Source organism: Anopheles coluzzii, chromosome 2, assembly GCF_943734685.1.
Source record: "Anopheles coluzzii chromosome 2, AcolN3, whole genome shotgun sequence".
In the NCBI taxonomy this organism is placed as follows: domain Eukaryota; kingdom Metazoa; phylum Arthropoda; class Insecta; order Diptera; family Culicidae; genus Anopheles; species Anopheles coluzzii.
The window spans coordinates 98,029,696-98,046,256 of record NC_064670.1 but is presented as its reverse complement, the minus strand read 5'-3'; the positions used below and the strand labels follow the sequence as shown (position 1 = coordinate 98,046,256).

Sequence of the window (16,561 nt, the reverse complement as noted above, 5' to 3'; positions counted from 1 at the left end):
ACACTTACCGTCGCCGGAACCCGAGGCTAGATCTCCATCCTCATCGTCGTCGGAGGGGTACGAATCGCCCGAACCTTCCGCCATATCGGACTGCATCTTGTCTACGTCACTTCTGAACGTATTTGATGAGTACTGGGGAGCAAAATGGGGAATAAAAACAGAACATTAGGAAGCTAGCAGTTATAAGAAGCAGTTTGACGTAATTTTGTCTTGAAAATTGCATAATTTTAGGCGTCAAATATGGAGCATACGTCAATAAAACGCCTAAAGGTATGCAATCTCTTACACAAGACGTTTAAAAAGCACCTTTTTATCATTTCAATAGTCTTTCTTCTACTTTTTTTCCTCCATTTCTACAAATCCTACAACATGCCACACCCTCCCCCGACTTACCGCTTTGTTCACTGCCGTCTTGAGATTGATGAGCCGATCGACGAGCGTCTGCATGTGGGGCGAGACGGTCGCGCTCGCATTGTACACCACTTCCGGGTTGTACCGGTCGCCGATCGTCGTCACCACCTGCTGGGTGTAGTCGCTCAGGCTGCTGCCCGTCCAGCAGTCCTCGTCCGTCGGGTGGTAGTCTTCATCTTCGCACAGCCTGCAAGCAGATCACACAACAACAACAAAAAAACCGGCATGAGATTATGCAGCCAATTAAAAGCTCCATCTCGTTTGCGCCCCCAAAGGGCTGTTTGTATGACGGCCAACCCGGCAGTTCCCGGAATCTGACAGCGAAACCCACGCGTGGCGCACATACTCAGCGGCAACGGCCATCTCGCATCAATCCCGGTGCGCATCATTAACACAGTGACACCCACGCGCGCGTACGCGCCATCTTAGCGGGTGCGGCCCGGTGCGGTATGACACAATCACGCGCCCCCCCCGTCGTAACATGTTCTTACCGCTCAAACAATGGAACACGATTGTTGCATGCCCGGTTCCGGTCCAAAAGGTGGCGGGTTTGGCGGCATATGTGCGCTTGTTTCCTTTACAAACCCCACTCGAATGCAATTGATTGCAACACCTCACCGAGGCAGCAAATGAAACTACACCAAATCACCGACAACCCTTTGCTACTGCGCCAACACCACCACCGACTTTGTCTTGAGACGCGCACGCTTGTGCAATTAATCGATTCGATTGTTTTCTAACAGGGATGTCTGTGCACGCGGTTTGCAGAAGGTCACACACGCGGGGTTGGGTTGCGTTCTGTGCGATGGAGCCAGGCGGCAGGCGTTCGGCGTTCGGTGTCGGTGCGGATTTCGTTGCAAATTAATGAAACGCTCAGCCTGACAAGCAATTTCATCACGGCGGGTTGTTTCGGTTTGGTGGCGGTGCTGGCTCCGGCGTAAAAAGATTCCTTTGTAACACGCACGATATGCGTGGTAGAGAGGGAGCAAAAAGGCAACACATCATGCCGTGTACTGTAATGTGTTCCTCACTTAACCTTGATTGATGTTTAAAATATTAATAAAAAAATACCCCCATCAAGCTGTTATGCAACTAATTTGCCAATGACTTTGAGCTGCCCTTAAACCATTGAGCAGCAGAAGAGAAGCAGAAAAAAAGAGCAAGCACAAGCGTGCAATCTGCAATTTTCTGACTGCACATGCAACAATGGCAAAACCACGGATCGATTCATGCTGTCATCGGGCCGTAATGCGTCAATTGCTGCACCCCCCTTTGCGCGACGCTCGGTGCAACGCATCCAGAGCAGCGGGCAATGTCACACGCGGAAGGAGCAACGATCGCGGAATGTTAATTAGTAATCATGCGGGTGCCCGGGTAAGCACTTACGTCGTAGAGAGCTGAATGAACAGATCCTTGTTCTTGTCGATCGTCATCTCGAACTGGAGCATCTCGTTGTTCGGTGCGAGCGGCCACTTGCTGCTGCCCGCCAGCGTCTGCGGTGCATCGTCGTACGATCCGTCGGCCAGATATTCGGATGGCATCATCGACGGTACGCCGCAAGCTTGTTCGACCTGTGGGCAGGAAATAGGGGGAAGAAAAAAAGAGAGATCGAGATATTAGATAAGGTAGGAACTATGTTTTATAATTTACAAAAAAAGAGACTTTGCGCTCCGTTTCGATGGTTCAATCGCGATCGGAAACGGTTGCATAATAATTATTTTCTTTCCATCCTATTCGATGCAAATATCACTTCCCTTTGCGGAGGAGCGCATACCCCACGAACTACTACAATCAGCCCGATTGGGCAACGGTATCAGAATGTCACGGACACGGATCGTGCATCATCCGAAACCAAAATCGAACACTCAACGGCGCCTCAATGGATTCGGTGTGCCAAAATTTAGCCAAAAATCGCGCAAGGCGCCTGTTTTGGGACAAACATATTAATATTAATCAGATTGTGAAGAATTAAATTTAGCTGCTCCATCGGGAAATCGCTGGGACGCGTACGCGTAATTAGGATGGTCCTGCTGTGCCCCGGTTGTCTAGCAGCAGCTAGACGAGCGAACCGTGCAACTCCATTACACTAACAGCCTCTGCTTGCAACGGCCACCGACTGTGTGTCCTTCGCGCGCACAGTCTAAAAAGTCATCAAGAGATGCATGCGCGAATATAGGCACGCGGCACTTTGGGCGAATGCCGAAACAGCGTGGGGCGGTTTGCAGAATGGCCGCCGCTGCATAAATGGAATGCAAATCAACCACTGTGCGCGGACGTTTGCACGATTTGCAGCGAAGATGCGTTGCCGCCGTTTGGAGCGGAGGTGAAGAAGTTGGGCGGGTCGGGTGAGTGGAATTATTTGAGTGGTTCTGAATGAAGATTAATGTCACGGGCATGCAGATGAGATTTGTGTCGTTTTTTTGTGTGTGAAGCGAAATCGTATCGCTTCCGGTGCATGAAGCAGAGAGAGAGGCCAGTGTTTCGGGTTTTCTTTTCGTCACACCCTCCGGTCGCATAATTTAAATATTTCGACTGTATTGAGAGTGTGTAGAGGAGATTTTTGCTGCACACGAAATGAGCTAATAACTTGAGTGACTTATGTTCTGGGGCCTCCCCGGTGGGGCGCGCGCGTTTTCATTCCTTTCAGCACAACTTCCGGGCAACAGAACCATCGTCGTTGTCGTCGCGCAGTGTACTGTGCACGTGCCTGGAATTAAAAATTAAATCCAGTAGTCGTCGGACGAGTGGGGTGGCACACGCCCCGGGGCATCAGAGTTCGGCCTCGGCGGACACACGTCAGCGAGTATAATCTCGTCTTGCCAATCCCCCAATTTCTGTTGCTGTTACTGCACCATTCTGCTGCCCCCTCCAGAGACCCCCTTAGAGGAGGCTTATTGCAGGTTTCGTGCGGTGCATCGCTGATGAAGGCTTAAGGAAGCACTCAATCACTGCATTCGTTTGTTGCATCGCCAAAGCGAGCGCTCCGTCCGAGTGGTGTAACCAAAAACTGGCAACCACTCCAAACTATGAAGCGCACGCGAGTTGAAGAGCGCGGGAGTTTTGTGTTTTAAAAAATTGAAAATAATTCCCAGGTCAGCATCAATGCAGCGCCAGCACAAAACGACAACAAGGAACGGATGCTCAATTGGATGCTGCAAAGGGCAGTACACGTGAAGCTAAGAAGTAGGAAGAGGAAGTGAGGAGTGGGGCAAACGAATCTCGGCAACACATCTCGGACACGGCGATGATGATGATGGTTCCATTGCTTCCACAACGGTCTGGTGCAATACTGCCCTGGCCGCCGCCGTCGGTGTGCAGAGAGTGTGAACATATAAATCAGATTTATGCTCAGACAAACACGCACGGTTCTGGCACGCGTAAACATTGCGTAACAACATACATACATGAACGCGTTGTACGCGTTCACGTTCCAATGGCAGCAGCAGCGGCACGTGGGAATGCGCGAGCGCGCGGTTGCAAAAGGTATTTCCCGCCTGCTGATTGCGCGCGCGAAGCGAGAATGATGATTACGGGAAGGTGATGGATTAAAGAACGGATTGTGCGTGTGCGTGTGTTTGTGGCTGTGTGTGAGGGGATGAGAGCAATTGGGTGTGTGATTTATGCTTCGGGTGCTCCCTGGGAGTGCGCTGGGAAAGGTGTGTGCAGGAATTTAGTGGATGGATTAACGCACCAGGCAGCCAGCACCCCTGAGGGATGATGATATGAATTATTTTTGCAATTGTTTTTCGTTTTTTTTTGTTTCAGAGCTCTCTAAACGTTGTGTTCGCTTTCTTTTCATCCCTGCAACGTGGTTGGCAGGAGGAAGTTGATTTTAATGCTCCACACACACACACACAGTTTTGATCGCTTTTGATTGAATCCCGGGGCCGCGCCCGGCGTTGATGTTTCAATCAATCAACGATAAGTGCAGCTGCATCCAATCAGGTGCGAGATTTATGAGTTACGCGTGCTAAATGACCGCTTATCGCGTTGTACACTGCACGCTGCAAAGAAGTACACTTCGGCCTGGTGGAGTTGGCGAAGGCGAGCCGTTGCATTAAACGTTAAAATGGTAGCAAAACAACAACTTTATTGATGTGGCATCCGTTCCCAGGCCGGGCTGCGAGCCGAATATATCTCTATTCCATGGTATTTCCCAATCCCCAATCCTAACTCAATCAGTGCTAAACCATTCACACTCATGGCAACTACTGCTGTGGATGTGTTTTTGTTGTTGTTGTTGTTGCCCCTGTTCCGAGTGCCTGTGTCTGGTTTGTTGGTGGTATTTTCCCATTAACAACCATTTACGAGATGAGCTTTTTTTGTTGCTGTTGTTGGTTGCTGCTTCGCTTTTTCGCTCGCAGTTTGTATTATTCCTGTGTGTTGCGATTTTTTTGTTGCTTTCATCCTGAATCCAATGGTACCAGGAGGAGCGGAACGTTGTCCCCCCCCTGCAGGTGGTCTGGGAGAAGGTGGCACTTTCAATTAGCATAAATTAACACCTTTCCACCAACGTGTGGCAAGTGGGGTAGGTGTGTGTGGTGGCAGTGGAAAAGGCAAAAGAACGCAAACGGAAAACTACAACTTCTGGCTGGGTGAGAGCTGGGTTTATAAAATGATTTTATTTTGCTGCTAAGCTAAGCCTAAATCTAATCTCACGAGCGACTGACCAAAACGGTGCCGTAGAATGTTGGGGTTGGTGTGATGTTCAATCAAATTAAGCGAAAAACAGTGAATGAAGCCACAACATCATTACACATTACGACGAGTAATTACTGCGGCAGGAATGGAGTGATTGTATATCCCATCATTGTGCACTAATGGATCTCGTTCGAAACGTTTTTTTGTGAGTTTCGAATTAATCCTGGATTTTTTTATGTGAATGAATGTATCAATTAGAAAGTTAAGAGTAAAGAATTAACAAGAAATAAACACTACGAATATGAATATGAGTAAAACAATCGAGTGTCAAGAGCCAAGACAAACATAAAATGTCCAATTCCATCAAAATCATACAGATCTTCCTACAAACGAGATGTAGCATCCCAAACGCTCACACGCTTTTCTTTTCTTTCCCAAAAGTCATCATAACTCACTCCACCATTTAGAATCCTTCCGTTATTGCAGGTACCGCGTGTAGTTCCGCTAGAAGGTAACAAATCGTACCGTGACGTTCAATCAGCCCTTCAGTGAGCTGGCTCAAGAAATATGACCCGTTTCGTTACTGCTTCACTCCATCGGTAGCTCCAACGCGCAGAGCAGCGCACATCCCCAAAAGCACCCGAATAGTTCCAATCTTCTGTTGCGCTTTCGGGCGCGCGTAGCGTGACTTGGAGTCTCCTTCCTTCCAAACCAATCACTATCACCGGGGCTGAAGCTGACGACTGTAAACAGCGCCACGAATCGCGTGTCGGATGGCTGGAATGCAATTTCCAGCCAATGCAACGCGCGAGCAAGCTCCGCACAGACACGGTGGCACCTTGGTGGCCGTCCGAAACCACCTTGCACTTGGGTTTGACTTTTGGGAAACAATAAAAATCAATCACATTCTGAGTGGGCGGGATGGCGCTTTCGCTCTACATCGTTCCGGGACGAGCGTGGATTGATTGATGTCGCTGTGTTCCTAACGGCTAAGGCAGCCATCTTTCAGTTTTTTTGGTTCCAAAATGACCCTTTCCAATTGGCCCGGGACAGCAAACAGTGTAACGAGAGACACCCAAGTAGAAAGCAATTTGAAGTTCAACATTATCGTTTGATTGTTTCGAAGCCATTTTTATACCCGCTCTTACTTTAAATCCTTCAAAAAGCCCGAAGTATGCTAGAACAAGCGTGTTCGTGCTGGCGCCGCTTTGTCACCGTTGAAATGATCGTCGAATCGTTTGCACTGCTTTGCATAATCCGACCCTGGTCACTGTCTTCGCTGTCTTTCTTACACAAAGCGGAGCTAGCCAACAAAAACAACGAAACCGCCATAAAAGATCATTAGTATCCAGTTATGTACGGTGACATTATTCCTGTTTTTATTAGTCTGGCACACACTGGCGTACTGTGTGCCGTGGCGCGTTGCTTGATGCTCTCGCCCCGCGTTCGATACGCCAAGCTTTGCGATAATTTATGACTTTATTCGAAATGTCTCGTGTGTGTGTGCTTATTTTTTGTTTTTTTTTTTGGGTGAAGGTGCGATACCGAAAGCATTCCAAAGTTAGACACACACTAAAATGAGATCCAACAATCGATACGTGAGTTGGTGAGCAAGGCGGGAACCGTTTTGCTTTTATGAGAGCACCGCCGAAACGGGGACTGAACGGGGTTGAATGCGAATCATGGAAGACGACCTAGATCAATTTCGTTATCGAACGGCTAATGCGTCACATTGCGAAGATCATCCACCGAGCCAACAGAGCACTGCTTGAGAATCAAAACCAAGTTTTCGCGTGATGTTATCGTTGCCGAACGGACTGAAATGGTTCAGTGAGTGGCGTGCCCGAATCAATGATTGTGCACATCTTCCGAGCCCGAAAGTGAAAAATCGTGTTCGAACCTGTTGCTTTCAACCCGCCTTTTTGTGACTTGCGTTGTGTATTCTCAACCCAAATTCCTCATCACTGTTGGGTTGGAATTCATCCCCGAGAAGTCGGAAAGATATTGCAAACATAACTCCGAACCTGATATCTTGCCCGGTGCTATATTATGAGCTTGAAAAGTGCTACCGATACAATCAGCCGATCGCGGAGGCAAACGGACCCAAAAGAGGCCTCGCGAGTGAAGAATCCGATGCGCAAAAAAACAGAAAAAATCAAAAACCTGAAAACAGAATGTCCGAACACTCGGATCGGCACATTCGTAGCCGAACATTCCGGGGCATGGGCGGCTAATCTGATTTTGTGGAGCACCGTCCGATAGTTCGGTATAGTTCTGGGCCTGGCACGCCCGAAACCAAACACCGAAACGCTTTCAGTGCGCGCAGCGAGAGGATGTCGGCAGGATTGGCTTCCCCTTCTCTGCCGTGTCTGAACTTGGTAACTTTGAAGCATCGCTCTCAGGTGGGTGTCGGTAAAGTTGAAAAGTGTCACTTCTTATTAATGGCAAAAAAAATTGGGTACCTGTGTCTGCGCGAAATTGGGTAGCGCTTTTCAGGGTTCGCTTGTGAGCAACTACACTGGTGGTAAACACACGCACGATTGGATGGATGGCGATCTTACACCACACGGCCACGTTTCATCAGCCTGCACACAGGCAGCCTTACCCTTAAGTCTAAGAGATATTTGCGATTGCCGCCAGCTTGAATGTCCTGTCGAAGAGGTTTGCGTCCTAACAGCGCAGCGCATACGTACACTTTGATGCCTTTTGAGCCTAACTCCAATCGGTCAAATAATGCGATCAGTCATCTTTTTTTGTTGTCGATGTACCACACACACACACGCACCGACGTCAATGAATTCCGTTTCGATTTGCCGACCGGATCGGGTACAAGGCGACGGACACTTGGAACATCGCACGATCGCTGTTTCGATTTTGTCTTCGAACGCAACCGAAACATGACGCATCGCCGGACCCCGGCCGTGGTGCGATCGAGAATCATTCGTCTTCGTCCTTTTATCTTTGATCTGGCTGAAGGCCCGTTCTTGCCGCCCTGCTTGTTCCTCGTGATTCTATTGTGAGCACACACACACACACACACACACACATTCCTTCACAGCACAGCCTCCGGGGCCGGGTGGTTCTATCGAGTACCGAGTCGTGTGTGAACGATCAACTCTCGCAAGACGACAGCCGCCAGGAATTCAACACAGTCAACGGGATTGGAGTGAAAAGCCCCGTCCTCGCTAGGATTGGTCTATTACTTCGGTGCTCGTTTCGATGGTTAGTACTGCATTTTTTTTTTGAATACTCATTAATCATTTTCCCGGTGAGGTGAGAGCGATGCTACACGGAAGAGAGGACACAAACCGGACCCGGAATGGATCAATAGAAATTGCCGGTTTTTTTTTGGGATTGGAGCAGGGGGCAAAGTATTGAGACGGTGTTCGTGTAATCGGTCCGGCGGTTTTGTTCTTACGCTACAACAATGCACAATGAAATTCTATGAAATTTCGTGTTTCAGTTGCTGTATGCGCCAGGCTGGTTAAAAAAGAGTCTTTGGGTACGAATCTTTGGATGTTGGAGGATGCGTTCGAACAGGTAATAGAACCATAAATTCTCTTAATGTTTTTGAAATGATAAAGGAATGATTGTAATATATTGTCTAATGTTATGTCTGAGCAATATTCGCCAGTGTAAGTCTAAGATACATAACGATACGATCTAAAGTCGCATATTTCAAGGATTCATGCATTCTTAAACTATACGTGCAAAAGACGAGTGCATTTGTTAGAGATCTATGGTGTCGTGCTACGCGCCTGGTATGATACACAGGAGAGCGTGAGTTCGAATCGAATATTCACCATATTATCATAGCTAAACTTTGCATTTTCCTAGTAAAGGTAATAATTAGGTTACTGAACCCAGACAACAATAAGCCACGTCTTTTACTTTATGGTATTATAAATTGAAACAAAATCTGTTGAATCTCCCTCGAAACATTCATAGGTGCTTTCTCATAAAAAAAACTACGCGTATAATCACTTTTGCTATGAAATCTATTTCACACGCTTACACACGATCATGATCAAACATTCCACACCAACAGAAACTTGCCCGTGAACTTCTCCCTCATTGCTTCTCACACAGATGCCTCTTCCCAATTTCTCCATCATCCCCACCGTACACCGGCTTTCTGCTTTCCCTCGTCCCGATCTGCGGAGTTCGGAGTTCTAAAATTCCCAGCCATTCGGCACATTATGAATGATAATGCAGTTTTGTTCTTCTCTTCATCCATGCTCAAAACCCTTGGCTACGCAAAGCAGGCCCGGTGTATCTGTGTGTGTGTGTGTATTGCGCCAGAGTCGGAAATGGTGATCATCTTTGTCCACCGGGACTTGCACCCATGCCCATAATTCAGCTCCGGACCTTTACAAAACCTCCCCCCCCTATACGAGACCATTATGTCCAGCGAGAAAACAACAGGAAGATGACCGTTGTTGCAGTGCTGCTGCGCGGCCCGATTGCTAAGCCCTTCAAGCCGAACCCTATGATTATCGAATGGTTTTTTATTGTTTCTCCCTTCTCAAACCCCTTGGGAGTCCCACCGGATTGGCTCTGGCGATGTTTGTGTTGTGCGCGCACCGAGCAGCATCCTCAGCAGCAGCATCAGCAGCAGCAGCAATAATCCGCTACTCTTCTTCAGTGTTGAAACCATACTCCGGTGAAAAGATGCTGTCTCATTATTTTTAAATTTTCCTCTGTCTATTCACACATGCTCTCTCTCTCTCTCTCTCGCTTTATTGCTGTTTCTCTCTCTTTCTCTACGGGACTCGGGAATGGTCGAGGAGATTGAGGGTTCGGGCGCCCGTATTGCTCATCATAATTGTTGTGCCGCGCTCTGCGCCGGTTCGCTTCCTCTTCTGCCTAGGTGCGACCGGCACACTCGGAGGACCCCGTTTAGCGCCGTAAAAGGTACCATATATCCGTAATTCTAACCTCCATTCCGAATTTCTAGCCGCTGGCCGATAAAGATCGTGCGAGCATCGTTAGAAAATGACACACGGGAACCCTGCTGTTCGAGTGAGCCAAAAGCAACCGGATGCGATGCTGTGATGCGATCGGAATGTTGGTCCAATTTTCCGATATGCACGAGCTAACCTGCTGCCGACTGGGACATCCAGGGCACCGTTAATGCATTAGGCACTAGACAACTCCAACGCTTCCAATTATTTCATTAATAAAACAAAGTTAAACGCTCGGACGCGCCCTTAAACCTCTCTTGCAACCTCAGGCAGCACACAGAAATGCAGTGTCATAATAAACACCCAATAAATAGCTAGATTGTTTGCTTACTCACCCTGGTCAAACAGGTTGCGGCAACAGGGTGGAATGCTATCTTTTTGGCCATAAATATTGTTGTTACATACTCGCTTACCTACCAGTCACCCTTTCCCTTGCTCTCTGTGTCTCGCTTTTGTGCGAAACATCTTCAATGGGTGTCAATAAAGAGACCGAAAAGGTGAGCAAAAGGTGAAAAAAGCTTCACAAAAGAGCCAAATAATGTGATAAGCATAAAACCGACGAAACGCTGCCAGTGCGAACGAGAAGGCAACACTTTTCTGCATTCCGCCTTCTTCCCTCCGTTGTAAAGAATGCAACAAATAAACTGAAAAATGCTAAAGAAATGATTAGTGTGCATCATAAGAAAGGAAGAAGAGCTGCAGGCGCTCGGAACAACGGTCTCTTTCCCTTCCCAGGGGACAAGTCGTAAGGGCATGGAAAAACTTAGAAGGAAAGGGTGTATGTATGTGTGTGTGTGTTTTGTGCTTTTTTTGCTCCCTTCCCTGCTGTTTTGGCAGTTTTCATTGCAACCTTTAGTTTGCGCTCGCTCGTTGCTTCTCCCCGCGCGCTTGATCTTGCGCTTCGTCGATCGCTTTCGATCTCGGCCCGTTGTCGCTGAAATCCGAAAATCAGTGGAGAGTGATTCATGGCTAACGTTTCTCACACTTTGTGCTTCCCAATTTTCCACCGTTTCTCCGGATTTTCGTCCGCGCTGCTTGTGGCCCGGGCATCTTGTAGCTGCGCGCGTTCCCTCCATCCCATCTCCAGCCGCTTGCGAGCCCCCGGTTGGTTGGTGCGTGTGTGCGAGCGGTTTTTTTCCTTCTTCTGTTTTCTCGCTCGCTTATTTGAAATCTTTCGATGCAAGGAATCCACGCGGCACTGCCTGCTTGATCAAAAGCCCCCCTCCGAAAAGCCGTAGCGCTTCAAGGCGAGCTGAGCGAACGGGAACGCATCAACGAAGACGACGACGACTGCTCGAGGAACGTGTGTAGATCGAGACTGAGGATCTGCTGGAACTGCAGGCCCAAGCCCCAAGGGGTTGAAGAACACGAGCACGGGGGGTGGCGAGCGGTGGATTAAATTCCATTCTTTGCGCCGTCTCGCTCACCCTTTGCGAATGTGTGTATTCATGTCGGTGGGAGTGGGAGGTGCGTTTGGTTTTCGGTTGGAAATTCTCACGAAATATGATCATTTATCATCACATGTAAGCGTTTGGCTGTGTATACGTGTGTGTGTGTGTGTGGATGTATGTATGTTGGGAGAGAGAGATTTTATGCTGAGTAAAATCGGCATGCAAGCTTTTCTGAATAAAAAAAAAGGCAAACATTTTTTTTGATTTGCAAAGTGAGTTAAAAAAGAGGACCGAAGAAGATAGTAATGTGGAAATTGTTTGTACGTGGGTGTATTTTACTTTCTGCCAACACAAAAGAGATGCATGACAATGTTCAAATATGAGCCCACCGACGGCTGTGCGGTAGAATTAGCCGCAAATAAGAACATTGTATGGGAAAAGACTCAAGCGGGCGGTAAGCTACGAACCTCCGAAAAAATAAACTTTTTATGATAATGTATATTACCCACGTTTGGTATTTGGAAGCAATCAAAACGTGACCCTCAAGTACCCTCTATCGAAGGACTTTTGGATGACAAATCTATCGCTAAAAAAATATGATCTGCAACGTAATTAATGCAATGAATAAGCACAAAACGAGTTAAATCTATGCAAGCCGAGAGTCCTTCTTGCTTAAATCGATAAAATTTTATAAACAAAAACTCAAATCTCGTTCCGATCGCATCAGTCGTGAGACGCAAAAGACGTGACTGTGCTTATCGTCCCAAGCAAAATATCATCCTCAAATGACACCGCGCAACATCATTGCACAATGTCAAAATGGTCAAACCGGTCAAGAGCGAACGCACAGCACAAGAGCGAGATCGTTTAAGCGTTTGACGAGAGCATTCCTTTTTTCCTGGAATGAATCAATTTTGAACACAGCAACCCGCAACAACCTGAAGGTGATCCTGAATTTAACATGCACAAGGCACGATCAATTAGGATGATAATCCCTTTTTTATATGCAGCGCCACATGCAGCATGAAAATTTGCAAATTGTGTGTCGAAATCATTCACAAATTCTTTCCAGAGTACCCGGAACGCACCTTTACATGTGTGGGTTTTTGTTGTGCTCTGTGCGCGCAGGAGCGATTCAATCACACGTGTAATTGATTTTCTGACGGGTCATCCCGGCAGTAATAAGGAAGATAATAAAATTGGCGAAAAAAAAAGCATCAACAACAACAGTAAGCCATTATTTCATCAGATCACACCTCTAGTGGCGCGGGTAGAGACATCAAAAAGTTCAAGGTGAGCTGGTAAGGCTCCTTTTTTCTCTCTCTCTCTAACACACACGCGCACAGGACATGGGAGGAAGCGCAAATAAAACCCATCATTAAGGTACGGGTCGATCTCGAGGGGAGCAAACACCAATTACTGCTCACTCATCGCCGTGCGGAGATCACCGGCAAGGGTAAAGGCTAGCAACGGGAGTCAACAAATCAAGGGGAAAAGAACAACAACAGCAATATACACAACAAAAAACAACCCAAAGCAGCCTCTCCAATTCTAGAAATCACATATCGATTAGTACAACCGTTTATTAAGCTTCGCACATGATTGGTAATTACCCGTGTCCCGTGGTGGTTCACACTCTAGCCAACCCTAAGCCTACCAATCAAACCAATCATAAGTCACCCGGGCGAGAGTGGAACTGTTATGCGCGACACGAACGCGAAGGGAATCCGTGCAATGTTGTAACATCGCTATCGTGTGGCATCAGGCGTGTGTGCAAATTGATCTTAAGCAATGAAGGCAGTTTTTCTTTCACAGCGAGTCACGGGATTACGAGTGTGTGTGTGTGTGTTGGTGCATTTTTCAGGGACACAAAAATGCAATCAAGAAGAAGAAAGGTATGCGTTCGGGGGCTATGTTGTGAAACAGCAACCAAACCGAACCAAAAAAAAAGGGCAAGCCACAGAAAACGAGCGACGATAAAACAGCGATAAAGAAAGAAAGAGAATTAGCGGCACCGTCTGTAAAAGGGGATGACTCCCCAAACCCATAAACCGGTGAGATTCCAGGATTCCCAACAAAACCTATTCCGGATGTGCGCGGGGGGACAAGACGCACGCGGCGGCCAAAGACGATACGCGGGCTCTGCTCCACACAACAGCTTCCTTCTTCAGCTCGCACCCTGGGCCTGCAAAGTGCAATCGCCGCGGCCGCGTGTGGGACTATATTGCCCAAAACTGTGCGACCATGGCACGCGGAACGCAAAACCGTCCCGAAAACCGGGTCCGACGAAAGTTGCATGGCCACACTAGGAGAACTGCTGATGTTGCTGTTGCTGCTGCTGCCGGGGTGGTCAAATGCCAGCCGGGAGAAGAATGTTGAACGATCGGACAAAAAAGCCCCGGACAAGAAGGCGAGCAAGAAAACGCATTCAGCGTCGTAACGATGGAAGTCTCACCATTTGGGTGGTTAGCAGTGAGAGGGGAGCTCTCTAGTGTTGTGTATCCTTGTTTTTTGTTTTGTTTTTGTTTGTCCGTTGTGTTTGTGTCGGGTTCAACCTCCTTGCGTGGTCCTTGCGGACCTTCGGAACGAGCAGGAGAAGAAGCAAACGCGCGCGCATTGCAATTGTTTCGGGTTCTGTTCGGCCCGTTTTTCGTTTTGTTCTGTCATCCCACACACCAGGGCCCGGGCGAAGAGTGGCAGTGACACCATCCTTTTAACACGGCGAACCTTGCAGAGCGATCACGCGGAGGAACGCAGAGAGAATTCTGGGTCTCACAAACAGCAACAAAAAAAAAAAAGGTTCAACCCTTGGTTGCCACACAAGCATTGGAGTGAACCGTACCCCGAGCCCTTGCTTCCAGCGAGATGGAAAATAAATAATAAACGTTTTGGAAGACGTTCAGGGACGCCCTGACGGAACGCAGACACGCGCGCATGTGTTTGTGTGCGTCTTCTTACACCATATCACCCGCGTGCAGTGGTGCAAGATTTTGGATGGAGGAAGTGACTTCTTGCCTTGCCTTCAAACGTTTCGTGTTTCTTCTATCAGGCTAACTTCTCTGCGATAGGTTACCACCACCCGTCCACGGGTTCGTAAACGGTTCACGGGCTTTTTTGTGGTAGCGCTGGTAGGTCCCTGTTCGGCTGTTGACTCTACTAATTCGAGAGTGTTGAACATTGATACAGGTTTGGCGGCTCCGAACCTGTCCGTACCTCTGCGCCAGACAGCTTTGCGGCATTCGCACCCAAATAATCCCCCTTGGACTCTGGACTGACTGGAGGAGGTCTTCCTCCAGCCTTAGTTTTGGAGTAAGAGAAATCCTGTAAATTCAAAACTCCTGATTCTACATACATACAGCTGAGACAGCGACCAGTTAAAAAACAAGAAGATGATCCCGTTCAGTTACTGGGAGACACTAAGCTGACTTTCATTTGACAACGCTATCAGAGCGATAGGCACAACATTTGGAGCAGCGGCTAAGCTGTTCTGCTTGAAACAGCTGGCAGGCCGATATCCGAGTTTCAGACAGTCACCGGCTTAAAATTATTGATTATTTTAAGAATAAAACTGGAGCACGTCCGAAATTCCAACAGTAGAGTGTGAGAAGCTTTGGTTCAATAGATAACCCAGGAAATTCTCTCGTTTGTCTTCCAATTCTTTGATATAAAATTTTTGAAACTGATTGATCTTCAGTAAAAGTATTTCGTTTATAAGTTAGAATTATAGAAGACTCAACACATGTTGTGAAATTTTCGCGCGTTCACTCAATTTCAAACATTCAAACGATGTTAATTCAATGTCAGATTTAATTACAAACAACACCAAACTCCTGCATAATCTGACCTAATCAGTATAGAATAGTTCCCATGTGTTAACAAATTTCGTGACTAAACGTGTCGTGCGTAATGCGCCTCCGGTTCACACGTGAGGCTCCTCCCGGTGGCCTGTGGAGGGGAAACGTCCGGAAATTCGTCCCAGCGGAGCATGACTTCGCGCAATGAAACGTGTAAGCGAAGATTACAACATCGTTAATGGCATATTTCGAATAGATGTACGCTCTCGCCCTTTTCGTTCATTGGCAGCGGGCCCATCAATGAAAACGATACCCATACTGATGTATGTGTGTGTGTGTGTGTGTGTGTGTGTGTGCGCGCCCGTGAACATGTGGGAACGTGAATGAAGCCAGCATGCTTTTAGCCAGCAGCAGCAGCTCGGCTGGCTCTGGGCGCCAATCTTGCTGCCATTGCCGAAATATCGAACGTATCGAAGAAATGAAGATTATTCGATACTGTGAAGAGCGCAAAGCGAAGCGCGAAACAGAGCGAAGTAGTTTTGGAATGTTTGGGACAGAGAGTTCGCATGGGCGAGGCAAAAAACAACAACAACAAAAAGATGAAAGAAGAAGAAAGAGAGGAGAGAGAGAGAGAGAGAGAGAGAGAGAGAGAGAGAGAGAAAAACACACACACACACACACACACACACAAAACAAGAAACGCAACTTAAAACATAAAACTAAAAGGGAAAAATGGCAACACATAGAGCAAGCGGGAATGGAGCAAACACAACAACAACAGCATCGAAATGTGCATCGCGCGCACGGATAGCAAAAAAAAACGGCTGCGGTAAGAAAAAAGGCCACGGCAAACTAGCAGCCACACGTGAGAAGACAGGCGTAAAGCAGGCGGAAGAAACATAACCGTGCAACGCACACCTTCGCCGCGCGGTAAGCAAGTGCTAAGAAAAGTGAAGCCGTTTCGTTCGTGTGCAGCTAACAAGCGGGATGAAAGTCCCGAAAACGAAGAACCCGTTCGCTATGTGCGCACTGAAAGCTGTTAGAAAACAAACACCAGCGACGACGCGTTAAGCAGCCCCCCCCCCCCCCCCTGAACGCTATGCTGCAGCAGTAGCATAAAAACAAATGGAAGATAACAGTGTGAAGCGGGCTCGGGAAGCAGCAAGAAAGTGTTGCGTTGATTTGCAAAATTATAATCAGCGGAACTGGAACTGTTCACTCCCTTTCTCGAAAGCAATGTCGTGGGACGTGGGAAGCGATGGTGGCAGCTTCCTGTGGGGACATGACGTGTGGACAGACAGTAACAAAATGTGAAAATTCTATGCACATGCTTACTTTACATTCAATTGTCTTTAAATCA

General features: G+C 47.7%; 1 protein-coding gene across 5 annotated transcripts in view; it reads right to left on the bottom strand.

Annotated features, from left to right (window-relative positions):
* Nucleotides 1-16,561, bottom strand: part of LOC120953876 (division abnormally delayed protein) — a 129,413-nt gene that overhangs the window by 5,385 nt on the left and 107,467 nt on the right. For all 5 annotated transcript variants that reach the window (XM_040374259.2, XM_040374260.2, XM_040374258.2 and 2 more), the window contains exons 6-8: nucleotides 1,798-1,982; nucleotides 394-598; nucleotides 9-132 (exon numbers count right to left, since the gene is read on the bottom strand). In XM_040374259.2, coding sequence (XP_040230193.2) covers nucleotides 9-132; nucleotides 394-598; nucleotides 1,798-1,982 — 514 coding nt within the window. The remainder of the gene's footprint in view (nucleotides 1-8; nucleotides 133-393; nucleotides 599-1,797; nucleotides 1,983-16,561) is intronic.